Source organism: Manis pentadactyla, chromosome 1, assembly GCF_030020395.1.
Source record: "Manis pentadactyla isolate mManPen7 chromosome 1, mManPen7.hap1, whole genome shotgun sequence".
Lineage (NCBI taxonomy): Eukaryota > Metazoa > Chordata > Mammalia > Pholidota > Manidae > Manis > Manis pentadactyla.
This window is the reverse complement of record NC_080019.1, coordinates 1091812-1119659: the sequence shown is the minus strand read 5'-3', so window position 1 is coordinate 1119659 and position 27848 is coordinate 1091812. Positions and strand designations below refer to the sequence as shown.

At 39.9% G+C, this 27848-nt stretch overlaps 1 protein-coding gene across 7 annotated transcripts in view; it reads right to left on the bottom strand.

Moving 5' to 3' along the window:
- PALLD (palladin, cytoskeletal associated protein) overlaps nucleotides 1–27848 on the bottom strand; it is a 315678-nt gene that overhangs the window by 165172 nt on the left and 122658 nt on the right. For all 7 annotated transcript variants that reach the window (XM_036890918.2, XM_036890924.2, XM_057501197.1 and 4 more), the window contains exons 2-4: nucleotides 15480–15658; nucleotides 7355–7421; nucleotides 6173–6278 (exon numbers count right to left, since the gene is read on the bottom strand). In XM_036890918.2, the coding sequence (XP_036746813.2) occupies nucleotides 6173–6278; nucleotides 7355–7362 (114 nt within the window). In that variant the 5' untranslated portion in view covers nucleotides 7363–7421; nucleotides 15480–15658. The remainder of the gene's footprint in view (nucleotides 1–6172; nucleotides 6279–7354; nucleotides 7422–15479; nucleotides 15659–27848) is intronic.

Sequence of the window (27848 nt, the reverse complement as noted above, 5' to 3'; positions counted from 1 at the left end):
TGTTCCTCTTCTCTATTCAGAAGGATATTCAAGGTAAATGTTCCCTGGTTCCTTAGGGATCCATGAGCTTTTAAATGCTATTATGAAATGGATTTCTTTGTGTGGAACTTCCACAAGCATCCTTTTAAAAGTTCTCACAGACATTATATTTTATTTTTAAATCCATTCTTGATTCACTGAACAAAAAAGCCTAAGTTACTGGCAGTGGAGGAGAAGTAAATTATCAAACATCTACTTATTTGTACTCTTTTTTGATAGAGAGATTACAGGAAACAAATTGAAAAGGAATATACATTTATATTTTTGATGTGCAAAAAACAAAGGTGCTGGGACACTTCCTGAACAGCTCTCACCTCAGGAAACATACAGACTCTAGAATAGAGACTGGAAAATATTCCTTTGTGTACAACCATGTATTTTCAAACATTTTGGATTTATTCACTCCTAGAGACAGGCTTGTTAGCTTCTTAGCCCAAGATGATGATGATCTGATATTATGTGTCTAAATATGGCACAGGATGTCATCGAGAATGTTGGCAGAGATGTAGAGATGCCAGGATGGTAGTGGGCCTTACTCCTTATTCCTGTAAGACTTTTCACTTGCTTGTGATTCAGGAGTACTGGGTCTCACTTATCACTGTCTTTTTTGTCCAAAGACTATATGAACCTTTATATAGGATTTGCTCTGTGCCGGGCACTGATCTAAGTGCCAACTGAAGGTGACTCACTGAATTGTTGTGACCATGCTGTGAGATACATGGTATTATTACCTTCATTTTACAAATGGAGAAACTAAGCACAGATAGATTACATCACTTGCTCAAGGCATCTAATTAATGGTAGAACTGGAATTCAAACCCAGGCCTTTTTTTTGCTCCAACTTATTAACCTTTATGTCAGGTTGGCTATAATACTAAAACAATGGAGTTTCTCGGAATGCTTATTATCTTAACTATAAAAATAGGATATATTACTTTATGTTCAGTATTCATATACAATTTAAACTATTTAAAAATGTACTGTAGTGGTTACCAAAGGGGAGGGGTGAGGGAGGGCAGGTGGGGAGGGAGGGAGAAGGGGATTGAGAGGTATTATGTTTAGTACACATGGTGTGGGGGATCATGGGGAAGACAGTGTAGCACAGAGAAGACGAATAGGGACTCTGGCATTTTACTACACTGATGGACAGTGACTGCAGTGGGGTATGGGGGGGACTCGATAATAAGGGTGAATGTAATAACCACACTGTTTTTCATGTGAAACTTCCATAAGAGTGTATATTAATGATACCTTGATAAGTAAAAGGTACATTATAAGCAGCAAGAGGAAACAATTTTTAATGAACAGTGGACTTGCATAAGACTATTGGCTGATTTTTTAGCAGAAACTTTGCAGGCCAGGGTGGGCAGCATGATGTATTCAAAGTGCTGAAAGAACTTCCAAGAATACTCTACCCAGAAAAGTTATTATTCAGAATTGAAGGAGAAAGTTTTCCAGACAAACAAAAGCTGAAGGGGTTCATCACCACTATACCAGTCTTGAAAGGAATGTTAAAGGGACTTTGTTGAGCTGAAAATAAAAGGTGCTAATTAGTAACAAGAAAACTTATGAAAGAATAATCTCACTGGAAATGTAAGTTTATAGCAAATGTAATGGATAATCATTTATAAACGTAATATGAAGATTAAAAGGCAAAAGTAGTAAAAATAACTATGATCATGATAATTAATTAAAGGGTACACAAGGTAAAAAGATGTAAAATGTGACATCAAAAACTAAAATGTGGAGGTATGGAGTAAAACTGTTGAGTTTTAGAATGGGATCAAACTTAAGTTGTTATCAACTTAAAATAGAATGTTATAGATATAGGTTATTATATGTAAGTCTGATTGTAACCACAGGGCAAAAATCTATAGCAAATACACTAAGAAGAAAGAGAAAGGAATATAAATATATGAATAAAGAGCCAAAGAGAAAGGAATATGAACATACGAATAAAGAGCCATCAAACCACAAGGGAAGAGAGCAAGAGAAGAGGAAAGGAATGGAGAGAAACTACAAAAACGGCCAAAAACAATTACCAAAGCTGCAAAAGGTACATACCTTTTAATAACTACTTTAAATGTAACTGGTCGAAACCCTCCAATCAAAAGATAGAATGGCTGAATGGATAAAAAAAAATATGAGCCATCTACGGTCTGGCCACAAGAGACTCAAGATTATTTGAATATCTATTTGACCCCAAAGGTAACCATGATAGCCTACTGATCTGTTCAGAAACACACAGACTTAGACCAAAGAGATCCAAGTATTCCACGTAAGTGGAAACCAAAAAAAAGCTGGTACAGCTATATTTGTATCAGTCAAAACAGACTTTAAAACAAAGACTATAAGAAAAGAAAAAGATGGTGTTACATAATGATAAAGGGATCAATCCAACAAGACGATATAATATTTGTAAATATTTATGCATTCACCTAAATACATATAAAGTGAATATTAACAGACCTAAAGGGAGAAATATAGCAATGCAATAGTAGTAGGGACTTTACTATCCCACTTGAATGAATGGGTAGGTCATCCAGACAGAATATAAGGAAACATTGGCCTTAAATGACACAAAAGACCAGATAGACTTAACAGATATATTGAGAACATACCATCCAAAAGCAACAGAATGAACATTTTTCTTAAGTGTACATGGAATATTTTCTGGGATAGATCATATGTCGGACCACAAAACAAGTGTTAATGAATTAAATAGGATAGAAATCATATCGAGGCTCTTTTTTTTACCACAATGGTACTTATCACAAGAAGAAAATGAAAATTCATAAATATGTGGAGATTAAACATAATGCTACTAAACAATTAATGGGTAGAAAAAAGCAGTCAAGGGAGAAATTTAAAAATACCTTGAAACAAGTGAAAATAGAAATATGACACACCAAAATTTGTAGGGTGCAGCAAAAGCAGCTCTAAAAGAGAGTTCATAGTGATAAATGTCTACCTCAAGAAACAAGAAAAGTCTCAAATAAATAACCTAACTTTATACCTTAAGAACTAAAAGAAGAACAAACCAAACCCAAAGTTAATAGGAGGAAATAATAAAGATTAGAGCAGAAATAAATGAAATAGAGATTTAAAAGGCAAAAGAGAAGATCAGTGAAACTAAGAGCAAGCTCCCTGAAGAGAGAAACAAAACTGACAAGTCTTTAGCTAAACTGAAAAGAAAATTATAAATGAAAGAGATACCACAGGGATAAAAGGATCATAAGAAATGACTATGAACAATTACATACCAACAAATTGTATAACTTAGGAGAAATGGATAAATTCCTAGAAACATACAACCTACCAACACTGAATCATGAAGAAACAGAAAATCTGAGCAGACTGATTATTAGTAAGGGACTGAATCAGTAATCAAAAATCTCCCACGACACAAAATCCAGGGCCAGATAGCTTCGCTGGTGAACTCTAGCAAACATTCAATGAAGAATTAATACCTACCTTTCTCAAAGTCTTCAAAAAAATAGAAGAGGAGGGAACTCTCCCAAACTCATTTTAAGAGGTCAGCGTTACCCTGATACCAAAACCAGACAAGGACACTACAAGAAAACTATAGGCCAATATCCCTGATGAACATAGATGCACAGATCCTCAAAATATTAGCAAACAGAATTCAACAATAAGTGAAAAGGGTCATATGCCATGATCAAGAGGGAGTTATTCCAGGGATGCAAAAGTGGTTCCTACTGCAAATCTTTCAATGTGATGTACCATATTAACAAAATGAGGAATAAAAACTATACGACAATCTCAATAGATAAAGAAAAAGCATTTGACAAAATTCAACATCCACTTCTGATAAAAACTTTCAGCAACATGGGTATAGAGGGAACATACCTCAACAATAATAAAGGGTATAACAAGCCCACAGCTAACATCATGCTTTACAGAGAAAAGCTAAAAGCTTTTCCTCTAAGATCAGGAAGAAGACAAGGATGCCAACTCTCACCATTTTTATTCAACACAGTATTGGAAGTCCTAGCTAGAGCAATTAGGCTAGAAAAAGAAGCAAATGACATAAAAATTGGAAAGGGAGAGGTAACACTGTGACTATTTGAAGATGGTATGTGTAGAAAACCCTATAAGACTCCACTGAAAAACTGTTAAATCTATAAATTCAGTAAAGGTTCAGGATACAAAATCAATATATAAAAATCCTTTGTGTTTCTATATACTTATAATGAACTATAAGAAAGAGTAATTAAGAAAACAATCTCATTTATGTTTGCATCTAAAAGAATAAAATACCTAGGAATAAATTTAACCAAGGAGATGAAATACTTGTATATTGAAAACTAAAAAACAGGTAATGAAAGAAATTGAAGAAGACACAAATAAATGGAAAGATAATCCACACTCACCAAGTGGTAACTCAATATTATTAAAATGTCTATACAACCCAAAGCAATCCACAGATTCAATGCAATCTCTTCTCAAAATTCTAATGGCATTTTTCCCAGAAACAGAATAAAGAACCCTAAAATTTGTATGGAAACAAGAGAGAGCCTAAAGAGCCAAAGCAATCTTGAAAAAGAACAACAAAGCTGGCGTCATTACACTCCCTCATTTCATACTATATTACAAAGCTATAGTAACTGAAACAGTATGTTATTGGCATAACAAGAGGGATACAGCTCAGAACAGAGAGCCCAGAATAAACCCATGCATCTATGGTCAACAAAGGAATCGTGAATATACAGTGGGGCAAGACATGGAAGCAAACCTGTGTCCCATCAATGGATGAATGGATAAACACAAAGAAAACACATTGGTGGTTTCCAGAGGTCGGTGGGTGGGAGGTAGAAAAAAAATGGGTGAAAGGGGTGAAAAGGTAAAAAAAAAGAAAATAACAGTAAAAGTAAGTTAAAATGTACTACTTACAGTATTATGGTATTTACATATTTAGAAGTAAATGTGCCTTTCTGTCCGAGATTTCTGAGCAACACATAAATATATTCCACCATATTCAAGATGTGTTTCCTGTTTCCCATATATAGTTTATAAACTGTTGGGGAATGGAGCTAGTGACATTTTTTTCCTGCCTTGAAATGCCTAGCACAGTGCCAAGCATTTATTAAATACTTACCAATACTTAAACATCAAACAGCAAAAAAATCCACTGATTTATTATCAGAAATATTTCTATAAATTCTACTCTGGTTTAGGGGTTTAATGGACTATCTACGATAAATGACATCAACAATAATTCACACTGTGTTGGTTCTTTTCAAGTTCATGAACTCAAATTTCTCTTTTGTCCACATATTCTAATAGCACAGAGGATATGTCATACCACAGTCACTGAAAACACCTACGGCTGCTCAGTAGGTAGTAGAAACTAATAATACAGGCTAATAATAGAGGGTGTGGTAAGGCTCATACACACACCGATTAATTGGTAATGATTTACATTTCAAGACTCAGTGGACAGACTTCTGTATTTAAGCACACTCTTGCACAAAGTCAAAGTAATGCAAATCTATCTGACTGAGACATTATATTGTAATATTTATTACTTAAAAAAAAAAACATGTTGTTTGTGTTTGCAAAGTTGCCCCCTTTGCAGTCAGTCACTTCCCAGTAGTTTGCACTGCTATTCTTTCTTGGGTAAGGGAGTCTTACAATGAAATAAAAGCAGGATGCAAATACTTGGTGAAGTCAAGGAATTTGAATTGTTCTCTTATTATCTGTTTAGGTTTTAGGAGATGGGAAAACTTTTATCGGTATGTGGACGGTTCTTGTCTTCTAATTTGTTTTAAATGAGTGAATGAATTTGGCTCAATGGAAGAAGGCACATATGAAGGGGACTAATCAGTACTCACAGCTAACACACATACCATTTATCAGACTACAGACCATTAGGAAGAAATATTCCCAGTGGAAATGCAGAAGTTGATTGGTGATGTGGCTTTGATTAAAGATTATTTTTAGTAGAGTAAAAGAAAGAACTTTACCTACCATTGTCGTTTCTCCCTGTTATGTTGCCACTTAGAAAATATCTCAAGGGATTATACTAGTTAGAATCAAAGCTATATTCTTTAAACCAAGAAGTTTGCAAATGATTCGACTCCTGTGGGCTCCTTCTCCAATGCACACTCACCTGCTGAACAGGGACAGATAATGGTTGGATCACAGCTGTGGTCACCCCTGTCTTTGGAGATGATGATCCTATCGTCAAGGAAACAGAAGTGGTTTTCTTTTGAGCTCTGGAAAACAGGGAGGCAAGTGTTCAGTCAGGGATTTTTTAAAGCAGGATTTATTCTTTGAAACAGTCCCACAGAATAGCTCACTTTCTTTTTGGTGTACTCAATCCACTTTAATGGCAAGTGCTTCAGAAATGGAAACCCACAATCTACAGTTAGAGCAGCTGGTCAGAATATGAGAATGGACCTTACAGACATGAGCAAAATGAGCATGTGGACAGAGAAGTAGCTGTGTATAAATGGCTAGCAACTCTTCTTTGCTCTGGCTTCCAATTTTGTTAAGTTGATAATGTCCTGGAATTTTTCTTTTCTTAGTGCTTAAACGTTAGGTAAATGCAGAGAAACGTGAGGAACGGTTGGTTGCCTGGCCCGGTTCTGCTAGGCATCTGGCTATGCAATCCCAAGCGAGTGGTGTAACTTCACGGAGCTTCAGATTTTTATCTGAAATCAGAAGTGGTAGAGTATATGACCTTATAAGGTCCCTCTGACATTAGTATTTAGTGTTTATTTGATACTGATAAATAGATATAATTGTTATGTATATACTAGCAGATCAAAGGAATTTATTAGCATGGCCTCAGTATTTATGGAGTTTTCTACAAAATTCTGGTGGATTTTATTTTTTTTGCAAAATAATTAAGATCTTAATGTTTTACTCATAATCCACATGTCTTTGGAGGAAGAACTAAAGTTTGTGATTTTTATGACAAGATCTAACTAGATAGAAATAGACTTTATCCAAATGGAAACCTATTTTTGGCCTAATTAGATAGTTTCCAATTTGTATAAACTGGTCCTCATTTACATTTTAGTAATGACTTAACAAATTTTCTGACAACTGACATTTTCATACATTTATAAACAGTTAATTGTCTTTGAAACTGGCATTGTATATGGTTAGATTCTAGCGTATCAATGATCAAGTGCAGACCTCAAAATCCAAAGCTTTAAATTAAAAATTGTGTTCCACATTCACGTATTTGATCTCTGAACCAGCTGGCCTGTGCCTTCCGTGCACCATGAGCACCGTCCCCACCCAGCGATGGGCGGGCTCTCGCCGATGGAATGCAGGCACTTACTGAGGCATGGCTCCAGGCTTTGATTTGAAAGTCAAACTTTCACCGTCAGAGTCTGTTGAACTGGCACCTGAGAGAGTTAAAAATAATAGTCAAGTCAAGATATAAGTAGTATCCGTGACTGCTTCCGATAGTCAAATTCTTCATTTTTAAGCAATAACATAGTCTTATTTTGAAATACAGAATGGTTCAATAGCATTTTTACTTAGACTTCTTTTACAGAAAATAATTTTTAAAAAGGAGGTACTATAAAGTTTTCTTCAAAGCTAAATGATTTTAATGCCAGATTTCATATTGACTTCATTTTTACCACTTCGGCCATCATAAGCATATAATTTATAAAATTATGAAAAATTATGAAGTAAATGTGTCTGTGTATGTAAAACATGCATGGTTTTAAACTGTAATGCTTCCCAGGAGATTGCCTGATGTGGATTATTAATATTTTCATTACCCTTTAATTCAGAGATGCTTTCTGACTCTTTGATAGGTTAGAACGTGACAGTGACTTCATTCTTGAATATGAGTGTTTCTCATTTTGGACCACACCTCCCACATTCATTTGCTTCATTACTGTTTTGGAATTAAGGGTCACCTATCAAATTTTAGTCAAAATGTAAACTAGATTTACATTTTAATGCACATGTATTTTACGACAAAAGATTTTAGGTGACAGATTTAAAATAACCATGGTGATTTGAAATGTGTTTGTGATAGTTCTCTTATGAGACACATGTAACTTAAATTATCTATTTAAAAGTATTTTTATATAAAATAACATCTGATTATAGAAAACTAACCAAATAGCACAGAATTGTGTGACATAATGATGAACACCGTTGGTACCTTCCTTAACACTGCACATGTTTACAGTCTGGTGTTTATCAAATAAATTTAGTGTATCAACAAGTTTATGTACATATTTATACAAATGGATCACACTACATGTACTCTTTGCAAGCAGTTATATCTGCCTGTAAGAACACTTACAATGTACACACTGATTTAATTCTCTCAGATGGCTGTCTAGAGCTCCTTCCTGCAAATGTAATGTTCTCCAGTCTTTTACTGATGCTGAAACAAAGTTTAGGTAATTGTGCCGGAATGGTTTCTGTCCCTTCCTATTTATATCTGTGACTACTGCCTACTGTAGGCTTCCTCTACTTTGTTTCTGAACTACCACACAGATTCTTGTCTTCCTCCCTCAATCTCTCTAATTTGTCTTCAACTGATGCCAGATTGATTTTACTATAACACATCCATAAAACTAGGATGATATGGAGTTTCTATCCAGTAAATTAAAAACCTAAAATCCTGCTGTTGAGCGGCCTCCATGACGTCCAGCCTGATTTTCTAGCTCTGTCTGCCAGAACGCCCTGCACTTCCACCTCACGGAACCCCACCCGGAGCGCTGAACACACTGGTGCTCACTCCACAACACAAGGGGCGTATTCGCACGTGTCCTTGCCCCTGTGGGGTTCTGAGAACACAGAAGACAGATGAAGTCAGTCCATGTGTGATGTGGTGGCGGGGGAAGCGGGAAAACACCCAGCAGTGCAGGGTGCAGGGAGGGTGGGAGGCAGCAGGGCCAATTTTAAGGAGGGTGGTGAGGGCGGCTCCAGCAGGGTGGGGACTTCGCTCCAAGATCCAAGGGAGGCAGGGCTTCACTTCTTGCTCCTTCCTGTGTGGACCTTTAGTTGATTCATTCCTTCTCACAGGACACTCCTTTCCAGTCTTTTCCCAACAGCCTCCCTTTAAGAGGATACCTGTCCTGCTTTCCTGTGCTCCGGCTTCTCTGAGACCCCAGGGTTCTTGCTCACACTACTCAGGTGGCTTTTAACATCCTACCTGTTAGCAAATGACAAGGTCTCTGGGAACAGAGGTGGGGCTAGGGAGGGAACGACCACTTTCTGAGGACTTAGGTCTGCCTGGCAGTCAACAGCCTTTACAGCCTTTAAGTGCTGTAATCATGAGCCTCACTAAGATGTGGGTTATGTCCAGTCACAGGTAAGAACACTGAGGAACAAATTTGCATGAGGTCACATAACTAGAAAGTGGTGGCCAGAGGGTGTCTGACCTTGACTGCCCACCAGGCCATGAGGCCTTCAGGGCTGTGTGCAGGGGTGTGCCTGGAGGGCTTGTGCCTGGAGGCCTAGACCCCGAGTGGAATGAGATGGAAAGAGCAGACTGCACAGAACGGGGGCTGAGCCCAGGGGCAGAAGTGGGAAGTGGGTCAAGAAATGAGGGGACACCAGCTGAAGCGTATGGACTTGTGTCCGGGCGGCAAAGTGCTGCTTGCCCGGAGAACTGACAGGGGGAGCCGGAGCGGGAGGGCAGCAGGGCAGCGAGCTGAGATCAGGGCAGACAGGTGGGATGCTTGAGCAGGATGGGCAGGTGGGCTGAGCAGTGGGAGAAAGTCCATTGGCCCACTTGCCACAGAGTCATGGGCAGCCTGAGAGATCAATGTTACTGGAGTCCTGAGAGTGTTAGGGGAGAGGGAGAGGTGGCAGAAGTCCTCCGGGGATCGTTGCAGATGCTCTCAAAGCAGCCAGAAACTGGGGAGAGAACTAGTGTTCTTCATCTGACTCCAAACACTTGAATCTTCATAATAAAATCCCCTCTGATGATCTATTTAGAAAGCCATTCTTTTTTTCATTCTCTTTTGCTACTTTTTTTCGAGCTGATGTTCAGAGAAAGGTAAAGGGCCAAAAAGGTTTGTGTCCCCTGCAGAAGATACACTTGCTGGTTTCTGCACACCTGTCCAACCCTCGTGCAATCTCAATGTCACATTCCGTCTCAGGTGTCAGGGCTGCTCTTGGGGACGGTGGCAGGTCCGATGTCCCCATCTGCGCAGCAAGCTGCGTTGCCTCCCTCAGGGTAGGCCTCCCTCCTCCACCCCATCTCCTCTGCTTTGCACCTGCCAGTCAGGAAAAACACCCCTCTCATAGGTTAACATTTTTCTCTGAATTAATCAAACCATCACTTTCCGTTTCTGATGTTGGCTCCGAGCTGAAGCATCCGGTCCTTCCACCACTGTCTGTCTGTTCATCTGATGTCTACCTGCCTAAATGGTAACTATGTCTATACTGCTCTTCACACAGAATGAAGGAATCAAGGGCCAACGGCCTCTGCTATATCCTGGCAATGGGGTGCCACTGGAAACATCACAAAAATGAACCTCCTGTCTTGCCTTTAAAAGGTGTTTCCTTTCCATGTTAAAAATATACCCAATTTAATGCTGCCTTGGAGGAAAGGACCCAGAAAATATGCAATAGCAGAAATTACAAAAAAAAAATCATTTGAAATACCACCACCCAGTTACTTTGGTGCTTATCCTTCCAAAGTTTATTCCTATGCACACATATAAATAGTAACTATATTTATAAAAGACAGTGCTATGCAAACTGCTCAATGAGAGCTTTTTACCCCACTTAGCACACTGTGAAATGCCTCTCCATGATAACAAACATATACTTAGTAACTTTCTAATAGCTGCTTCAAATAAATTCATGTAGATATACCATAATTTTATCATTCCACTGGGGATGGACATATTTATTATCTCCATTCTTAACATCTCCACAGAAAGGTATATAAAATAGCAATATCAAAATGCCTATATTCCCTACACTCATGAAAACACTGTTTTAATTACTTTTGTCAATGTGGTATCAACTTTTTTTTTTTTTTAAGCTGCATTTCTGAATGGAAGCTAATGAAGTAAATTATACAGCTTCAATTTCAGGGAATAGGAAGCCTTCATGAAAGCAGATATCAACCGTTAAAAAACATTTTTTATGCAATATTACATAAGTATATAAATACATATTTGCATGTATTTAAAACCCCTGATTGACTTTGGTGAATCTAATCATGGAGTTCATCCTTTCATACCTGGTTTGCTTTTCAAAATTTAAGGAATATGCTCTGCCCTCATTTGTACTCCTCATTTTTCTCCCTCTTCTCTGTTGCTGTGATTATTGGCAGGGCAACAATCACCTGCACTCTGAGTAAGTGAACTAATGCCAATGATTTAAAATGTTGTGATGAATGACAATAAAAGCATTAAAGTGAGTGTTAAACAATGTTTAACGACATGAGTAGATGTTTGTGCCACAACAGGTTAAATTTTTAAGAGTATGTACAATAAAATATATAGTTACAGGAATATTATCTGTAGGAAAAAGATAGAAAAGATCACGATACTAAGAGTGACTGACCCAGGGGAGTGGAATTACACATGATTTTTATGTCTTCCTTTTATCTGTATGTTTTAGCATTTCAAAACGAATATGTGCTATTTTTGTAATAGTAATAACACTGTGTGTCAGGTATTAACTATGTTAATCTAAGGTACTAACTCATTCAGTCCTTACAGCAAACTAGTTTTCTCCATGCAGAGATGGAGAAACTGAAGCATAGAGCCACTGAATAGCTGTTCAAGGTCATGGAGCTAAGGACTAAGCTAGTCATAAAATATTAAAGTTATTTAAAACTAATGTGAACAATGGGCAAAGCTGTGCTTAGACTCCTGTAGCTTCTCTGAGCACATTTTTAAAACTCAGCAGAAGGAACCTGGTGCTCAGATGCTTTCCCCTGCTGGGATCAACAGGAGCGATGCTTCCAAATGTTGTTTAAAAGGGGCACACATTTTATTCGACTATTCAAAGCATCAGAAATTTACAAATAAATGTCAAACAGGACTGCCAACACATATTATGATCAAGTAGCCCTGCACCTTCCCCAACTTTTTTATGCTGCCCTGCCGTCCTCTCCAACCCACCCAAATCCTTATCCACAGGTCAAGTTTACTCCAGCTTCCTTCATCCCACATGTCAGGGCCACCGGCCTGCCCTCTGTTGCTCCTAAAGCTATCATGACTTGTGTAACTCACTTTATAATCAGGAGGGGCAAGCAGAGGCAAGAATTTGAGGTGTCTGTATTGTTTCCCATGTTTACTTTCCCCTTTCCTTTTCCATTTATACTGTGAATTTTTTGAGACTATCTCTTTGCCATCTAGTCCTTAAGGGCACCACCTCCCCATCTAGCACACATGTGGGTCAGATTCTGTTTTCTTTTTTCTTTTCGAAGATTCTGGGGTCTGTTTTATTCTCCATCCTCTCTGCATAATCTAGGTCTTCTCTCTTGGGTTACTTTCCTTACACAGAAACATGCTGTCGTGATTCTGGTATGAAAACAAGCAAGCGAATAGCAAAAACAGTCTCCATCCCACACTCCTTGCCAGATACTGGCCCAGCTCTCTGCTGCCATTTGAACAAAACTTCACCCCACAATCTATTTGTTGCCTCTCCTTCCACTTCTGCAAACTTAACTCAGCTCATTGGATCGGACTGCTGGTCCTCTCCAGGATGCCTGGACTGGATGTTAAAATTGGCAACAGCTCCACAGTGGCCGACCCTGGTGGTTCCTCCGCAGCCTTGTCTGCGGATTCCCAGCAGCAGGGGGCAAAGCCATCACCCTCCTTCCAGAACACCGTCTCCTGCCCACTTCATGCCACTGTGCCCAGCCCCTCCCCCACGAAGGGGCTGTTCCTCCTCGCTCTCCTTTGCTGGCACCTCCCCCCGGAAGTTCAGTGCACAGGGGGGACTAGGCTCAGACTCAGACTCGGCCCCTTGCGCTTCCCCTGCTCTTCTTTCTCCTTCGTTGGTCTGCTCAGTAGTATGTCCAGTCCTAGCTTCATTTCCATCTACATACCCATAGATCAGTGGAACAGAATAGAGAGCCCAGATAGAAACCCACACATCTATATGATAAAGGAGCCATGGATATACAACGGGGAAATGACAGCCTCTTCAACAACTGGTGTTGGGAACTGGACAGCTACATGTAAAAGAATGAAACTAGATCACTGTCTAACTCCATACACAAAAGTAAACTCAAAATGGATAAAAGACCAGAATATAAGTCACGAATCCATAAAACTCTTAGAAGAAAACATAGGCAAAAATCTCTGGAACATAAGCATGAGCAACTTTTTTCTGTACATGTCTCCCAGGTAAAGGCAACAAAATAAGAAATGTACAAGTAGAACAAGTGGATCTAACCAAAATGCTTCTGTACAGCAAAGGACATCATCAACAAAACAAAAAGGCAGCACACAGTGTGGGAAATATATTTGTAAGTGATTTATCGAATAAGGGGTTAACTCCCAAAATAACTGAAAAACTCATATATGAGTCAACACCGAAAAACCCAAATAACCCAATTAAAAAATGGTCAGAGGACCTGAACAGACACTTCTCCAAAGAAGAAATACAGATGGCTGGTTGGCAGTGAAAGTTCAGTGTTATCATGAGGAAAACTGAACAGCAGAAAAAATCCACTATTCCTTTTATTATATGCAAAAGAGGTATATCATTTTTCTTGCTGTCAATCTTTTATATTACTTTATACCCTTATAACACTTTACATATTTCTACTGTATCATGTACTACACCATCACTTATTTTATATTCTCTTTTTTGTTTAAGTGTCCATCTCTGGTATTAGGTTGGGACTCTTCGATACAGGGACTATGTTTTAGTAACAGTTGCATCCGTACTGTCTAGCACATAGTAGGGCCTTGACAAATGTTGGCTGAATTGATTGGTAGGCTATTACTTAAACCTAATTTAACATTGAACATTTAGTCTATAGCATAAAAGCAATACACACTAAAATTCGCCATATTTCTAGCAATGCCAAAAGCAAATAAAGCATTTAATTTTAAGAGTCTGTGGATTTGGGAAGCAAATCTGACCATCAATAGCAAGCAGGCTGTTGGTGGACGTTTATGTCCTCTGTACTATAAAAAGCTCAGTAAGTTGGCTCCACAATCCTCCCATAACCAATACCGCTGAGTAGTTAAATGTTAAAAATCATTTTGTCATTCTTTTTAGCATTTGGAAATGCGTAACACGGTGGTTAAGAATTTGGGCCCTGGAGCCTACATGGATTTAGAGCCATGGGTGACCCCGAGTGCCCCTGGCCTCTCTGGGTCTCGGTTTACCCATTTGTAAAAAGGGGATATTAATGTCTCCTAGGCTTACAGTGGATTTTAAACAGTTATGCATGTATGTGTTTGTATTTATAAGGCCATGTAAGCATTATTTACTGTCATATAATGAATGTTGGCCTTAACGACAAGACCTCCCTTGAGGAGCACAGATATTCACTTCCAAAGTTGATACAGAGGAGCCTCACTAGAAGTAAGGACACTTTCTTGTCAGTCAGTGGTCAGTTACTGATGAAACTAAATGCTTTTTGTCAGTTCTTGAAGGAGCTAAAAATGATGGTTCACATCTTGATTTCTTCTAGTTGAAATAATGAAGAAATTTGGTGGTATTAAACAGTTAAAAATAGTAAAAAAGATGAAGATTAAGGTAGTGGAAAAATCAAGGATTTTAATCTTCTTCCTGTATTTTAGCCACTATTTTGAAAGGCAACCAATTAACAGTGTGCTCATCAATTTACGGGTTTGAGGCAAAATGAACACTGTGGTGCTTAACACACTTCCAACTTAAAAGACTGTTATTGACCAAATGCAATACTCAGTAAAACTATGTACTTCAATATCAAGTTTTTTAATTCCCCACAGGATGAGTCTTATCAAAAATGAATTGACAGAACAGTAGAAATATTCTCCTCTCTGCCTACCCCTTGAATATAATTTGTAATTGATTCTTGAAACTTTTCTCTTAGTGACTGCATGCTCAATGCACATCTAGCAGGAGTAACAGTCTTAACAAGAGGAAAATCTCTAGGATAAAAATAGAAAACTTAAAAACATTCAATCACCTAGCATTCCCATGAATGATTTCCTAAATCATTAAGAGTTTAGCTCTAGCGGATAGATATGCTATTTCAATATGTTCTCATTCTCTGTTCACTAGTGAAACCAAAAATAAGGTGGATACTTTGTATCTTAAATAAAGTCAAGTTAATGTAGCTGAAATGTTTTAAAATAAAAGGAACAAATGCTGACATTAGAAGTTTAATTTATTTATGTTTTCAGGAGAAACGAGGTTTGAGCACACCACCATTAAGCCGTCTGCCCTGGGAGTGTTTCCCACCGGGAGCCTGGCTTGAGCCCCAGACCATTCGGGCTCCTTCACCAGGCGCTTCTCACCTTCAATGAACACCTCGGCAGACGTCGCTTCTGAGCCGCTGGGGTTTGTAGCCAGACAGGTATAGCGGCCTGTGTCGTCCTCAAAGGCCTCTGCTATGACCAGGGTGTGCAGGTCTCCGCCCTCGCAGCGGATCTGAAGGTCGGGAGTGTTGTACAGCTCTTTCCCCTCACAGAACCATCTGCAGGCCAAATGGAGGTCAAAGGCAGAGAGAAACAAGGGAAATGGGGATGGTTAAAATAACAGAGCCAAAGTGAAAGACTAGGTGCTATGTAATAAGACGCTTGCTTGATAAAAAAGATCCGTGTTGATGTTACGGACCCAAACTACATTTTAGACCGTGAAGTTAACCAGACAATCCCCACAGAATTTTCTCCGTAAAACTTTGTCCACGTCATCAACCTTGAAACAAAGGAAGATACCAAGCTCGGAAAGACCATTTCAGTCACAAAATGAAAAGAACAGAAATTCAAAGTGTCTTATAAAATGTTTTATCATAAATTCCTCTTATATTTACAATTTCATCTATTATCTAATGAACTATGCAAGTAATATAAATATCATGCTCAAATATCTGTTGTATTGAGGGAAACTAATCATCACGTTAAAAATCACAGGCAGCATTTTTGTTGACCCTGAGACTTCTGATCAGCTGAGCAGTACGAGAGTTAATGCCTCCCATATTTCTGACATTCACAGAACTTTCCAGCAGACTGCCTGGCCCTCTGCTGCAGAGGGAGGCTCATGCTGTGATTCATTCGTGCTGGTCAGCACTTTTCCTTCTGCAAATGGGACGGCGGCGTGGGAGGCTGCAAGCTGCCAGACTGTCGGACCAAGTTCCCTTCATTCCCCCCTCACCTCAAACTCTCCAAGGATTTTTACACAAAAAATATGAAGCTGCCCTATAAACCTCTCCACATGTGATTTTTAAAAGAATTATGTGGGAAGGTGTCCCTTACAGTTAAAGGATGGATGTCTCTGGGGCAGTGTTGTCCCTTTACCTCTTATTCAGCACTTAGAGATTTTCTGAGACCAAATCTATAAAATTCTTTGGTCTTCACATTCGTTTGTGAAAACATGGCATTGAAGACTGACTTTTTCTGTATTTAGACAGAATATAGGCATTTGTCTACATGCCTAAAAATTAATCTGAAAATAAAGTTAATGAACAAACCAGTGTGTTAATACTCAGAGTAGTAAGTCCAGAAACTATTTTAAAAATTAATATAGGATACTTGCAAAAGAACAGATATGACTTTTGGAATTAAAAAACATTTTAAAAACCCAGCCAAGTAAGCATCCTGCACAATGCAACATGTACTGCTTTTGGGACAACTGAGAAGGGCAGGACTTCCTGATTCAGGGCGTTCTGAGGTTCCCTTTGTTTCCACAGTCTTGGAGAGCATTCCAGCCTGGAGCCACCTTCCAGTCTCTTCTTCCCTGTTCTCTCCACGGGCACAATCCAGATCCTCACCGACGAGAACTGACCATGGCTGCAGGTCTTCTCGACTTCTCCATCCCCACTAAGCTGTAAAGTCTGTCTACAGTGTAAATCAGATGAAAGCTCTTGAAACTTCCTTACACACATCATTCCCTAAAATTCAGATCTGTCATTTAGGCCTTTCATGTAACTTGACCCTGATTTGTTTTCTACCATTTTCATTCACTAATGCTCTATTTCTGTCAAATATTTGCACAGATTGATCATTCCCTACACAGCCCTTTCCTATCACCTCCTCTCCTTTGCCCACTTTCTCGTCCTTGGAATTCTCCTCTCACTCTCCTTATTAATCCTCTAGGAAGCACCCTTCCTCAAGGCCAAGATGAAGGTGACTTCTACGGATTAAATGTGATTCAGTTAAATTAAATTCCGATTAAACACACCCGCTGGGCATCTTCTATGTGGAAGGCACTGCATTACACTGTACAGGTGACAGAAATAATGATGCCTGGTAAACTCTGAAACTAGCTAAGGAATTTGTACTGTCGATGAGAATGTTTTCTTCTGTAAAAAGATATAACTCAACTAGTAGAGGGAAAATGAAGCATGAAAAATTCTCTAAAGGTTTAGGAGAGAAAAATATGAATGGATTTAGTGAGATGTGCTTCCCAGGGAAACCTCTGCCCACTATTCACAGGATGTAAAATCTTATCCTCTAACTCAGAGGTCAGCTAACTTTTTTTTGCAGGCCCACTGCTTGTTTTTGTATGGCCCATGAACTAAGAATGGTTTTATACTTTTAAATGATTGAAAAAAATCAAATAAGAATTTTTGATAGATGAAGATTATATAAAGTTCACATTTCAGAGTCTATCATAAAGGCTTTTTGGAACACAACCATGTTTATTCATGTACACTTCATCTGCGGCTGCTTTTGCATTACAATGACAGAGTTCAGCAGTTGCAACAAACTGTATGGCTCACAAATCCTCAAGTATTTACTATCTGGTATAAAAATGCTTGCCACCTCGTGCTCTAACTTCTTGCCCCTCAGAGTGTGATCCCAAGACCAGCAGCATCGGTGTCACTTGGAAGTTTGTCAGAAATGCAGAACCTTGATCCTTAGGCCAAATCTACTGAATCCCCAAGCGATTCAGGCGCACATGGAGGTCAAGACATTCTGGCCAACTGTGTCTGAAGCACACTAACCTGCCTTGGAGTGTCCTGGACCTCCCCCAAGGTCAGCCACTTCTTTCACCAGAGCAACCACACCTGATGTGTCTCCTATCTCTGATCTCATTGTGCTCTATTTGTTCCTCCTACTGCTGCACTCAAACGATTTTAACATCATTCAATTGGACAATTGATCACATGTCACTTTGTGATATCTTCAGTATTTTTCCTTCATACCATTACCTGAAGTCTAATGCATTTACGCCTTATATTCCCATTTGGGAAATAGGATTCTTGATTGCAGAAAAATGCCTCCCCAACATTTATTACTTTTTAAATTGATCCACAGTGTATTGTACACTTGGTGCTTTAAAAATACGCACTGTCTGCTACTCATTACATTAGAATATGCTTCCTGAGAGAAAACAAGTAGTGAAGGATCTGTGAATTAACAGATTTGGAAATGCTACATATATGTTTCACTTCTTGATGTCGGTAATTCACATTTTCTTATTAAAGGTCCTGAGAAGTCCTACAGAAAAGAAATTTGCTCATTATCTAGTTGAGTATGTACTCAAGTTACTAGACCATGAGATTCCTTCTCATTTAGTGTCTACCAACATCCCATGCATGTTGCAGAAGCCTTTTCTTACCTGTTTATCCCATAGAACCTGTGGGGTTTTTTAGAAAATAATACCAACTATAATCTGAGCGGTGATAAGCATAAGGCTAAAGAATATAATCAGTAAGTACAATATTTGAGACACACTTTAATACTATTAGAGAGATCAAGACAAGAAATGCATTTTCTGCAATGATCTAACAAAGCTGTTCAGTCTTCTGAAATGGTTCACCATGGCTTTTATGCCTATGGGGAAATGGCTGTTGCTGACAAACTACTAGATTGATCTGTTTTTTGCTTTCTAAACTTATGCTACTTGTTCTCCAGCTCCATAAATAAAACTTAAGAAGCATCTCAGATTGTGTAACACATATAATAGTGCAGAGAAAAGACTAAATTAGTCCAGATTAGGCAGTAAATAAAATAATTAACATGTCACTTACATTGCTTTGACACTGTCCCATAAAGTCAGACTGTTACTGATGTAATGAGTCCTGCCAAGTGACCAGTTACATTTGTTAAAACGTGCTGAGATACAATGTGACTTGATAGAAGGAAAAAAACTGCATGTTTAGATGGCAGACTCCCTGTAGCAGCAAGGATCTTGGCCAATATCTACATAATATTGTGTGTTTAATAAACAAACAAACAAACAAATAAATACAATAAGCGTGTGTAATTTATGGCTGAAGCCATTTGCACACTGGAGCTGGCAATAGCCCAGCAAGACGCTCACCTGAGACTGTGCAAAGGTCGTCTGGCCTTGCAATTCAGGCTGCGCCTACACAGGGCACAGGACTTCTAGCTACAAAGCCCCATGACTCTGAGGCCTGCGGTGAGATGAAGGGCTGTATATTTAGTGACTGCATTAAAAAATATTTCCAGAAATGCTACAGAAAATTCTCTGATAAAAAGGCAAGTAATTAATGGCTTTGCCTTTTTGAAATATGCTAGGACATAACAGTGCTCCCATGCCAGGTCCTCAGACACCACCAATTCAGCACCTTGTCTTCATCACTGGTGTGGTGCTTACCTGTCCACATTCTAGTGAAATTAGCTCCTCATGGGCGTTTCTGTCCTGCTAGAATATATCTTTTCTCAGGGTTGAGGCCTGATCTTGCTCACTCACGAAGCTGGTAAGTGTGCTGCATGTGCCAGCACAATGACTGCAGGTGAAACATTAATCATGCTTTGCCATTTAGGGTCTTGCTGACCCTGCAGACTGCCCCTCCCAAGGCTTAATTCTGAGAAACGGTAAATGACTCTCCTTCAGGTGCACCTTTCCCATAGAAACAGACTCCCAAAACCAGCGCCACCTCCCCTGCGGGGCTCTCACACTCAGGACCACTGACCCCCAGCCCGAATCACCCTGGAGTCAGGCATGGACAGAAAGGGCAGTGCCTCTGCCCCAGGGCCTGCTGGAGTCACCCACATCAGCCAGTCCTACGCCTGCTCACCCTGCTTTGTCTGCTCCTCCCCTGCACGTGTTTTCCCGGCTCCCTCTGCCTTCGGAGCAGGGCTGGGGCCCCCCTGAGTGGCCCCCAGGGTGCGGCCTGCCCCCTGCTCTGAACAACTGTGAGCCACAAACTGCCTCTCGATGCCTCAGTCTCCTGGTCTGCTGGCCTCACCATGCCTGAGTGACGATAAACCTACATTTTAAAGCTCTGAACTAACCAAAGGAGAGTAAATCTGCACATGAAGAAAGGATTTAAAAGACAGAGTTTAATACGTGTTACAGTTTCTGCCTGAAGGTGTATATGGAGATTTTTACCTACTCTAACCTTTTCAAACTGAAGTGCATTCGAAAAGCATAAGGTTAAACTCAAAATAATCTACTTAATGCATATTTCGAAAAAGGAAATCAGCCTTGTCTTCTCTTTATGTAGGGGATCAAAGACAAATCACCTTACCTAACCTAAGAGAATCCTAGATTTTGAAGTTCTGACACCACAAATAAGATGGATGAGATGTGCTAGTGTCATATTTGTTTTGCTAAATTTCTTAAAGGTCATAATTCTATCAGGCTCCCGGCAAAGGACTCAAAACAGTTGGTATTCTTCAAAGAAGAGGTAAAAGTCAGGTCTGTTGATTAAATTTGGCCTGGAAGTTTTCCTATGTTAAATACTTGTTTCTGGTGCAATTTAGGAAAAGCAATGTTGGTGTAACAAGCTAAAATGTTAAGCATATAAAATAGCACAAAGTACAGGTTTGGTGAATGACACTGTCCCCTTTCCATATCCTGTGCAGGCAGTGCTCACCGATCTGAATGTCCTTTGCTGGTGAGAACGCTCAGCATGGGGGTTTCAGCAGGCCACCAGCAAATGAAGCTGAAGTCTGGAATGAAACACATTTCTCACCCTCAATTTGGTCTCTTTCTAAAGCAAACAGTCTCCTTTCCCTCTAGATTCAGAAAACTGTTTCTACTGTGTGAGTGGGGGAGGGTTTGGTTTAGACGGAGCACATCACACGAATGGAAGCTTGTAAATATGTGGTTGAGAGAAAGTCTGCTTCAGGAGATTTCAGCTTGGGGACACCCCTGGACCTTTTCGAAAAAATTCCATACCTAATACCTAGAAGCCATTTGTCCAGTAGCTAGGACACTGGATAGCACAATGGAAAAGCAAAATCCCACAACCTAGATTCCCATTCTGTGCCCCTAATAAATTTCAACTTCAATCTTAATTTGAATTTTCTAAAGTAGTTAAAATATGTAACTACAAAGCAATAGTTAGGATGAGGAGATGATACAGTATATGGGAACAACAGTTCTTGAGGGCTTATACAAATCCAGATTAAGATAAAGAGAATTCATATTTATTGAATTCCTATTATAAGCTATGCACTTTGCAAATATAGCCTTATTTTATTTCCCAACAATCTTGTGAATTATATTTTTGGGTACAGACAACCCTCATTTATCTATAGATATGAAAAAGAAGAATATGGATAACTAAATCCAGATAATCTCCAAGTTTCATTTTCCTTAAAACATGTACCTTCATCTGTCATTCAACTTTTTACTAGTTATAAACAAGTTGTAACAATGTTTACCGACTCTTCCTCTCTGCTCTCTGGTGGAGCTGCTAAGAGGCTACGTGATTACCATGTAAGAGGGAGCTGAGAAGCAAATCTTAAAAAATTACTGTATGCTAAATCTACATTCAAAAGAATTTAGAGTTGCTCATATAGAACTAAGCCAGTCGAGACTGTTTGTCAGATAAACATGGTAGGAAATAACCTTGCATTAATTGGAAATAAAATGAAAAAGGGTTAGGAGGGGTAGTCATATCCATTCATTGATTCATTTTTCCAGGGGCTTACTGCACTTCAAACACAATCAGCAACCGACTAGGGGCATGGATGTCAGCAAACTGCATTTATTTCATTAGACTAGTAGTAGAGGAAAATAGAGAAGAAAGCCCAATCATAGAAATAAGGAAATGTTGAATGTACTTCATCTAATGAACTTAGGTTTTTTCATTATATAGAAGCACACACTGCTTTAAAAATCTTTAAAAATTGGTTATAGCTTTATACTTATAGATTAACTTTGGATAGTTGAAACAAACTTAGAGAGACTGAAGTCAATTATTATAAATAATTAGGGTGAAGGGTGAAATCAATTAGAGAGGGTATAATGTTGATAGACTTCATGAGTCCTAAATATTTCTTTTTTCCTATTCATAAAGGATTATAAAACACAGGGGGTTGAGGAAGGACTGTAGTATTTAAAGCTTTGCAATATGGCACATTTCTTGACATTATTCTGTGCTGGGATTTTGAAATCAACATTGTGTGTATATATATATATATTATATTATACACACATATATATAATATACATATATGTATGTATGTATGTATGTATGCATTTCTTCTTGCTGCGTAATGTTTTTTCCTCCTAGGGATTTTTTAGACATTCCAGTCTAAAAATGAGATGGTGCCAAAAAATCAAGGAACATATCATATTACAGCACCAGCAGGGTGTGGTAGGATTGAAATTCAAGAAGGTGTTTTACACAGAGAAGTTCAATATTGAATTGTTCACCTTCTGCATTTCAAGGTGAGGTCCAATGTAACTGCTGGCTTGTCTGAGTCTGACCGCTGCAGGAGGGTGGCTGTACCTGACTGCATCCTTGAACTGTTTGCTTTGGGATCAGAAGAATAACTAAACTCAGAGGGGTTGCAGCTACTTTGGAGCAAGTGCCTGTCCTTGAAAACCACCAACCACTGCCATTCTTGGGCAGTGTAAGAAAACTTTAACATTTACCCCCCTGAGGGGACCTTCCTTCTTTCCTTCTCTTATGGCCCTGGTGCCTGGCAGTGGGGCTCAGAATCGTACACTGGAGTTGGGACATGTATCTGGGAAAGCTCAGAACACTCTGGCTCCCCAAGACAAGATAATGTTGTTGATTTTTATGAGAATAAATTCATCTGCTAAATGAGAGGAACAAACAAATACATGGGCAAATATACTCAGAGTTTATGTTTAAAAAAATCACATCTGGCATTGCTTGGCTTACAAGTTGACTAATAATATCTATTCTAAAGTTATCACTTAAAAGGAAATATAGATTTTGTGACTGATGGTTTCTTTTGACATCTTCATCTTTTTGAGCCACAACTATGTATCACGAATTTTCTGTGCCTTGTATTTTAAACATGTGGCTTTAAAAATGAATAAATCTGACTTATAAAATTTATAAAGCTTCATCTATGAATCTTGGCCAATACTTTCCAGCTCTGCTAAAGAAAATGATAAATCTTAGAAGTCAGTTGATAGAAAAAAAGCATAGTGCTTATTAAATAAAAACCTAAAAACAGTTCTTATTTTCTCCTGTAAATCAGTTTCCTTATGCTCCTGGGGAAACAAAGTAATGTTGAAAGATGTCTATTTTTACTTCACAACCCCACTGATTTGTATGCCCTATAAAGTGGGAAGGGCTGTCGATGGTGACTGCAGTAAGGCTAACTGAGTCCGCAGCTGGCCCCTTTTCTAAGGTGCAAGCAGCACATGGCATCACGGAAGCTCATGGTTGAAGAGCACCAAAGAGAGGCACCAGTGTCTTTGATGCTGTCATGATGGAAACCCAGGGCAGGGGAGGACCCCAGAGACACCGGGCACTCCACTGCAGTCATATCTTCCAGGCGCCCTTCTCTCCCGAAGGAAAGGCGCTGTGCTGCCATGGACTGGAGAACCACCAAAACAAAATTGGCAGCTTAGGCCCAATTTTGTGTTTATCCCTAAGCTCAAAGTCAGGCCATGTGTAAATAATGCATTTCGTACATCCTCAATTAAACACCAATTAATTTTTATGGAGTACTTTTTGTCTTGTCACCAAATATTTCTTAATTTTTTACATGTGTTCACATTAACCACCAGACAGACCATATTTATTCTGTCATGTGGATTTATAGGCAGAATTAGTCCCTGTCTAAATTTATTATGGCTATAATCTCCTGCCTGCTTAGCTCGAAGGCCAATAGCTAAATTTCTGTAGACAACAGATATATTTTAACCTTATGGTCCAAAAGAGACTAGATTTTGAACCAAAACCAGATACATGCCAGCAATTCTTCCCTATAATAATCACGTTATCTCCTATGATAAAACAGAGGAGGGAAAAAAAGCAGTCAGAATAAAACTTCAAAAATGACTTTACCTTGTTTTGTTTTGACCTTGAGAGGCAGCTTCAACTCTGGATGCATGCAGATATTTAATCACTATTTCTAAAAAGCAGCTATAGAAGTAGGCAATTGGAATCTACAAGAAGTAATTTGTGTTGCCAGAAGCTGTTAAATCTTAGACTGCTTCCATTATTTTGCACATTGGTGATGTAATAGATGGACCGGGAGTCAGCACTCTGGGGTTCCGGTTTAGCCTGGTCAACAGACCAGCTAAGCTGAGTGGGATCCAGTCCTTCTCCCTTTGGGGCTTGATTTTGCTCATTTGTGAAATGTGAGGAATGAACCAGGCCAGTGTTTCCTCAAACACGTCCCGAGAAACTCGTTCTGCAGCGAGTTAACAGATCCATTCAACAAGGGCTCTGCGGCCCAACAGGCTTCATGAGCACCCACCTAAGTGAAGTTATATATCTGTCTTCAACAATAGAACTTTTTAGAACTTTGTGTCAAACACTCTGAATTTCCAAGAGAGAAAAGTGGCAGGCATCACCCTGAATCTTACTTGACCATGGAACTTGTGTTTTGAGAATCATGTGTTGAAGAATCAGGGTTATATGGATCACATTTTGTAAAACACTGGGTCCAGTTCTCACTAAGATCCTACCTCGACAGTGCCACCTAACACCTGGCCTGCATGTTACAATGACCTCTTCCAGTGCTCATGACAGACATCAGTAACACGGCAGAGCCCCATTCTCACTGGCTCCAGAGTCCTTCTCAAGCGGTGCTCCGCGCAGCCACCTCCGGTCGGTTACAGTCAGCACCCAAGTCAGATCGTATTTGCCATGCCTGCTCTAACAGTCCGTTCAACCGTTACCTTCTTAGACAAGAATCCATGTGAAATGTTGATTGTTTACCTCCCACCTATCCTTGACTGTTAGCTCTAAGGATTTTCTTTTTTGGACAAACTGACATTTTGCCACAGCACATGGAATTACTAGGGTGTCCCCCACTTTGGAAAATGCTCAGGGTGGCCACAGCATGTCTAAGCACATCTCTCAGTGGAAGAGGCCCCTGTTACTCATCACAGCAGTAACTGCAGACGGTGCCAGTGAGCCAGGGTGCGCGAACACCCCACTCACGCTGCACTGCAAGAGCAACTCAGAAATGTGGTTTTGGCTTTGGTGGATATTTGACTCTCTGCAAATGTGATTCATTCCTATGAGTAGACAAGAGAAAATTTCACAGTAATGAGGGGGAGAAAAGTTTCCAACCTCCTGTCACTCATTCACAAATTCTCAGGTTATACCTGTTAGTTAAAAAATAGATTCATCCTCACCAATCCTATATACAGCACAAAAATAATTTGGCATCACCTGACAAGTCACACTTCAAAGTCACCTGTTCTGTGAGAATTTATACTGACTGTTTCCAAGCCTTCAAAATGTTGGGTGAAAGAACAGAATATACAGAGGGCCTGAGAATGAGAAACCGCATATACAAAACAGCTCGAGGTGCACATTAAGCTGTTTCGTCGCTACAGTTATGGCAGGTAATCGTGGCTGCTGTGTCTTCGTCTGCATTCCACAGGGGACCAAATGGGAGGCTGTACAGACAATGCTGTCAGTCTGCTCTGCTTTTGGAACTTGTGAACTGAGATACAATGACCACCTCAGCATTATGAAACCTAGCAGGGCTGCAGCCAAACTAGGGAATGGGACGACGGGTCCTGCTGGTGTCTGCCCTCACAGAAGCACGGACACCCTTGTGACCCAGCACGCAGACGGGCTCGAGGGGGCCCGGCAGTTACCGCTTTACATCTGACGAGCAACTGCACTGAACGCGCTGAACGCACCAGCACAACGTCCTTCCTCAGAGTCAAAGCAGAGGATTTCTCTCTCATTTTCCCATGTCTATCCATCAGTCCCTCCGCATCGTGCCTGACTCCTGCTGCCAGCTAATCATGGTTACGGGTCAGGGAGGAGGCCGTGCAAGTGGGGAAGCAGCCCTTTCTGAAACCTGGGGCTTCCCAGGGCTCACCCCTTGCGTCTGGTCCCCAGAGGGGTCCCGGGCCTCCATGGTGCTGGCATAGACGCCTGCTCTAGCCTGGTTGTGGGTCTCAGCTAGGCTAACGTTGTTCAGATGGCCTGTGTGGTCTCTGAGGAAGCAGAAAACCAACACTGACAGCAGGGCATGCAAGCGAGCAGAGGAACAGGGAACTGCCCCCCCCGCCCCCCCCCCCCCCCCCGGGAACTGTAGGGTCAGGAATCTGTTCTTTTTCCTTGCGAAGGTTCTCGCAGCTAACTCAAGTCAGAGCCACCCCCTTCCTGATTGCTTCTCTCAGTCTTATTTTGTGTTCCTTCTAGGGTTGCACATGTAGAGGCCAGCTTTTCAACAATAAACGCAGTGTCCACCAAAAGAGGAGGCTCTTAATTACCTAATGAAAAGTCAGCTGTAGAAGGAATTATACTGCTGGCAGGTGGCACTCAGGCACCCTGCACCAGGCATTGTGTCCACCAAATGATGACTGTCTACATCAAAAGTGGTGAGCGACCATTTACATACACACACCCCTCCCCAAGGCACTCCATGTGCTAGATACAAATACACCTGCATTAGACTTCTGATGTGTCTCAGACACCCTGCAGAGACTGCTTCGCACCACCTTTCTCCTCTAGCCACACAGGTAAATTCTCTAAATGTGCATCCTCCTCCTCCCAACTCCTGAGATCAAATACATACTTTTGAGTCTGTAGAAACATGAGCCATTTCCCAAGAGAGCTGACTTCCCCAGAACCCAGTATGTGTGGGGCTGCAGCAGGAGCAGGGAGTCAGGACTGATCACACCTTGTCTCATGTGGCTGTCTGAGAAATGAATAAAATGACATGTTCATTTCAGCTGGGTTTTTCAGAACAAATAACCTAAGGTTGACATTTCATTCCAATCAACTGATTTTTTAAAGGGTTTAAAATAAATGTTATGACTGGACAAAGGCTAATCTTTTTCTTTGGAAAATGGATTTTCATGATGAAAAAGCTCTTTTCTGATCACAATTCAGACACCTTCCACCTGGCTACATTCCATCCTTCAGTGCTTACATCCTGCATGCCCCAGAGCTACTTGATCACACAATACACAAGTTTTTAAAATTGGCTTCAGAGGCATTTAAGGACTTGGCAAAAGATAAAACAAATCTCTAAAACTCTTTCGTGGTGCGAGGGAGGATGGGGATTTGCTAGTTTTGGAAAATTATAATAGTTCCTTTGCTTGCATAGCACATAAAAATATGGTTTTTGATTTCAAATAATGGCTACATGTGTTGGCTGTGCCTAAGACTGCAAGGTACACTCAAAATTTGTTGTGTGGAGTAGGATTCTAATTCTCAGAGCCCAATGTGAGTCTGTCAGGACATCTAGAAATTAGGATCTCTGTTTCTCTTCTCTTTGGGGCTCCCAAGAATTGCTTGTGACAAGAAGAGTGGCCAGCAGCTTGCACTCTCCCTTCAAGTC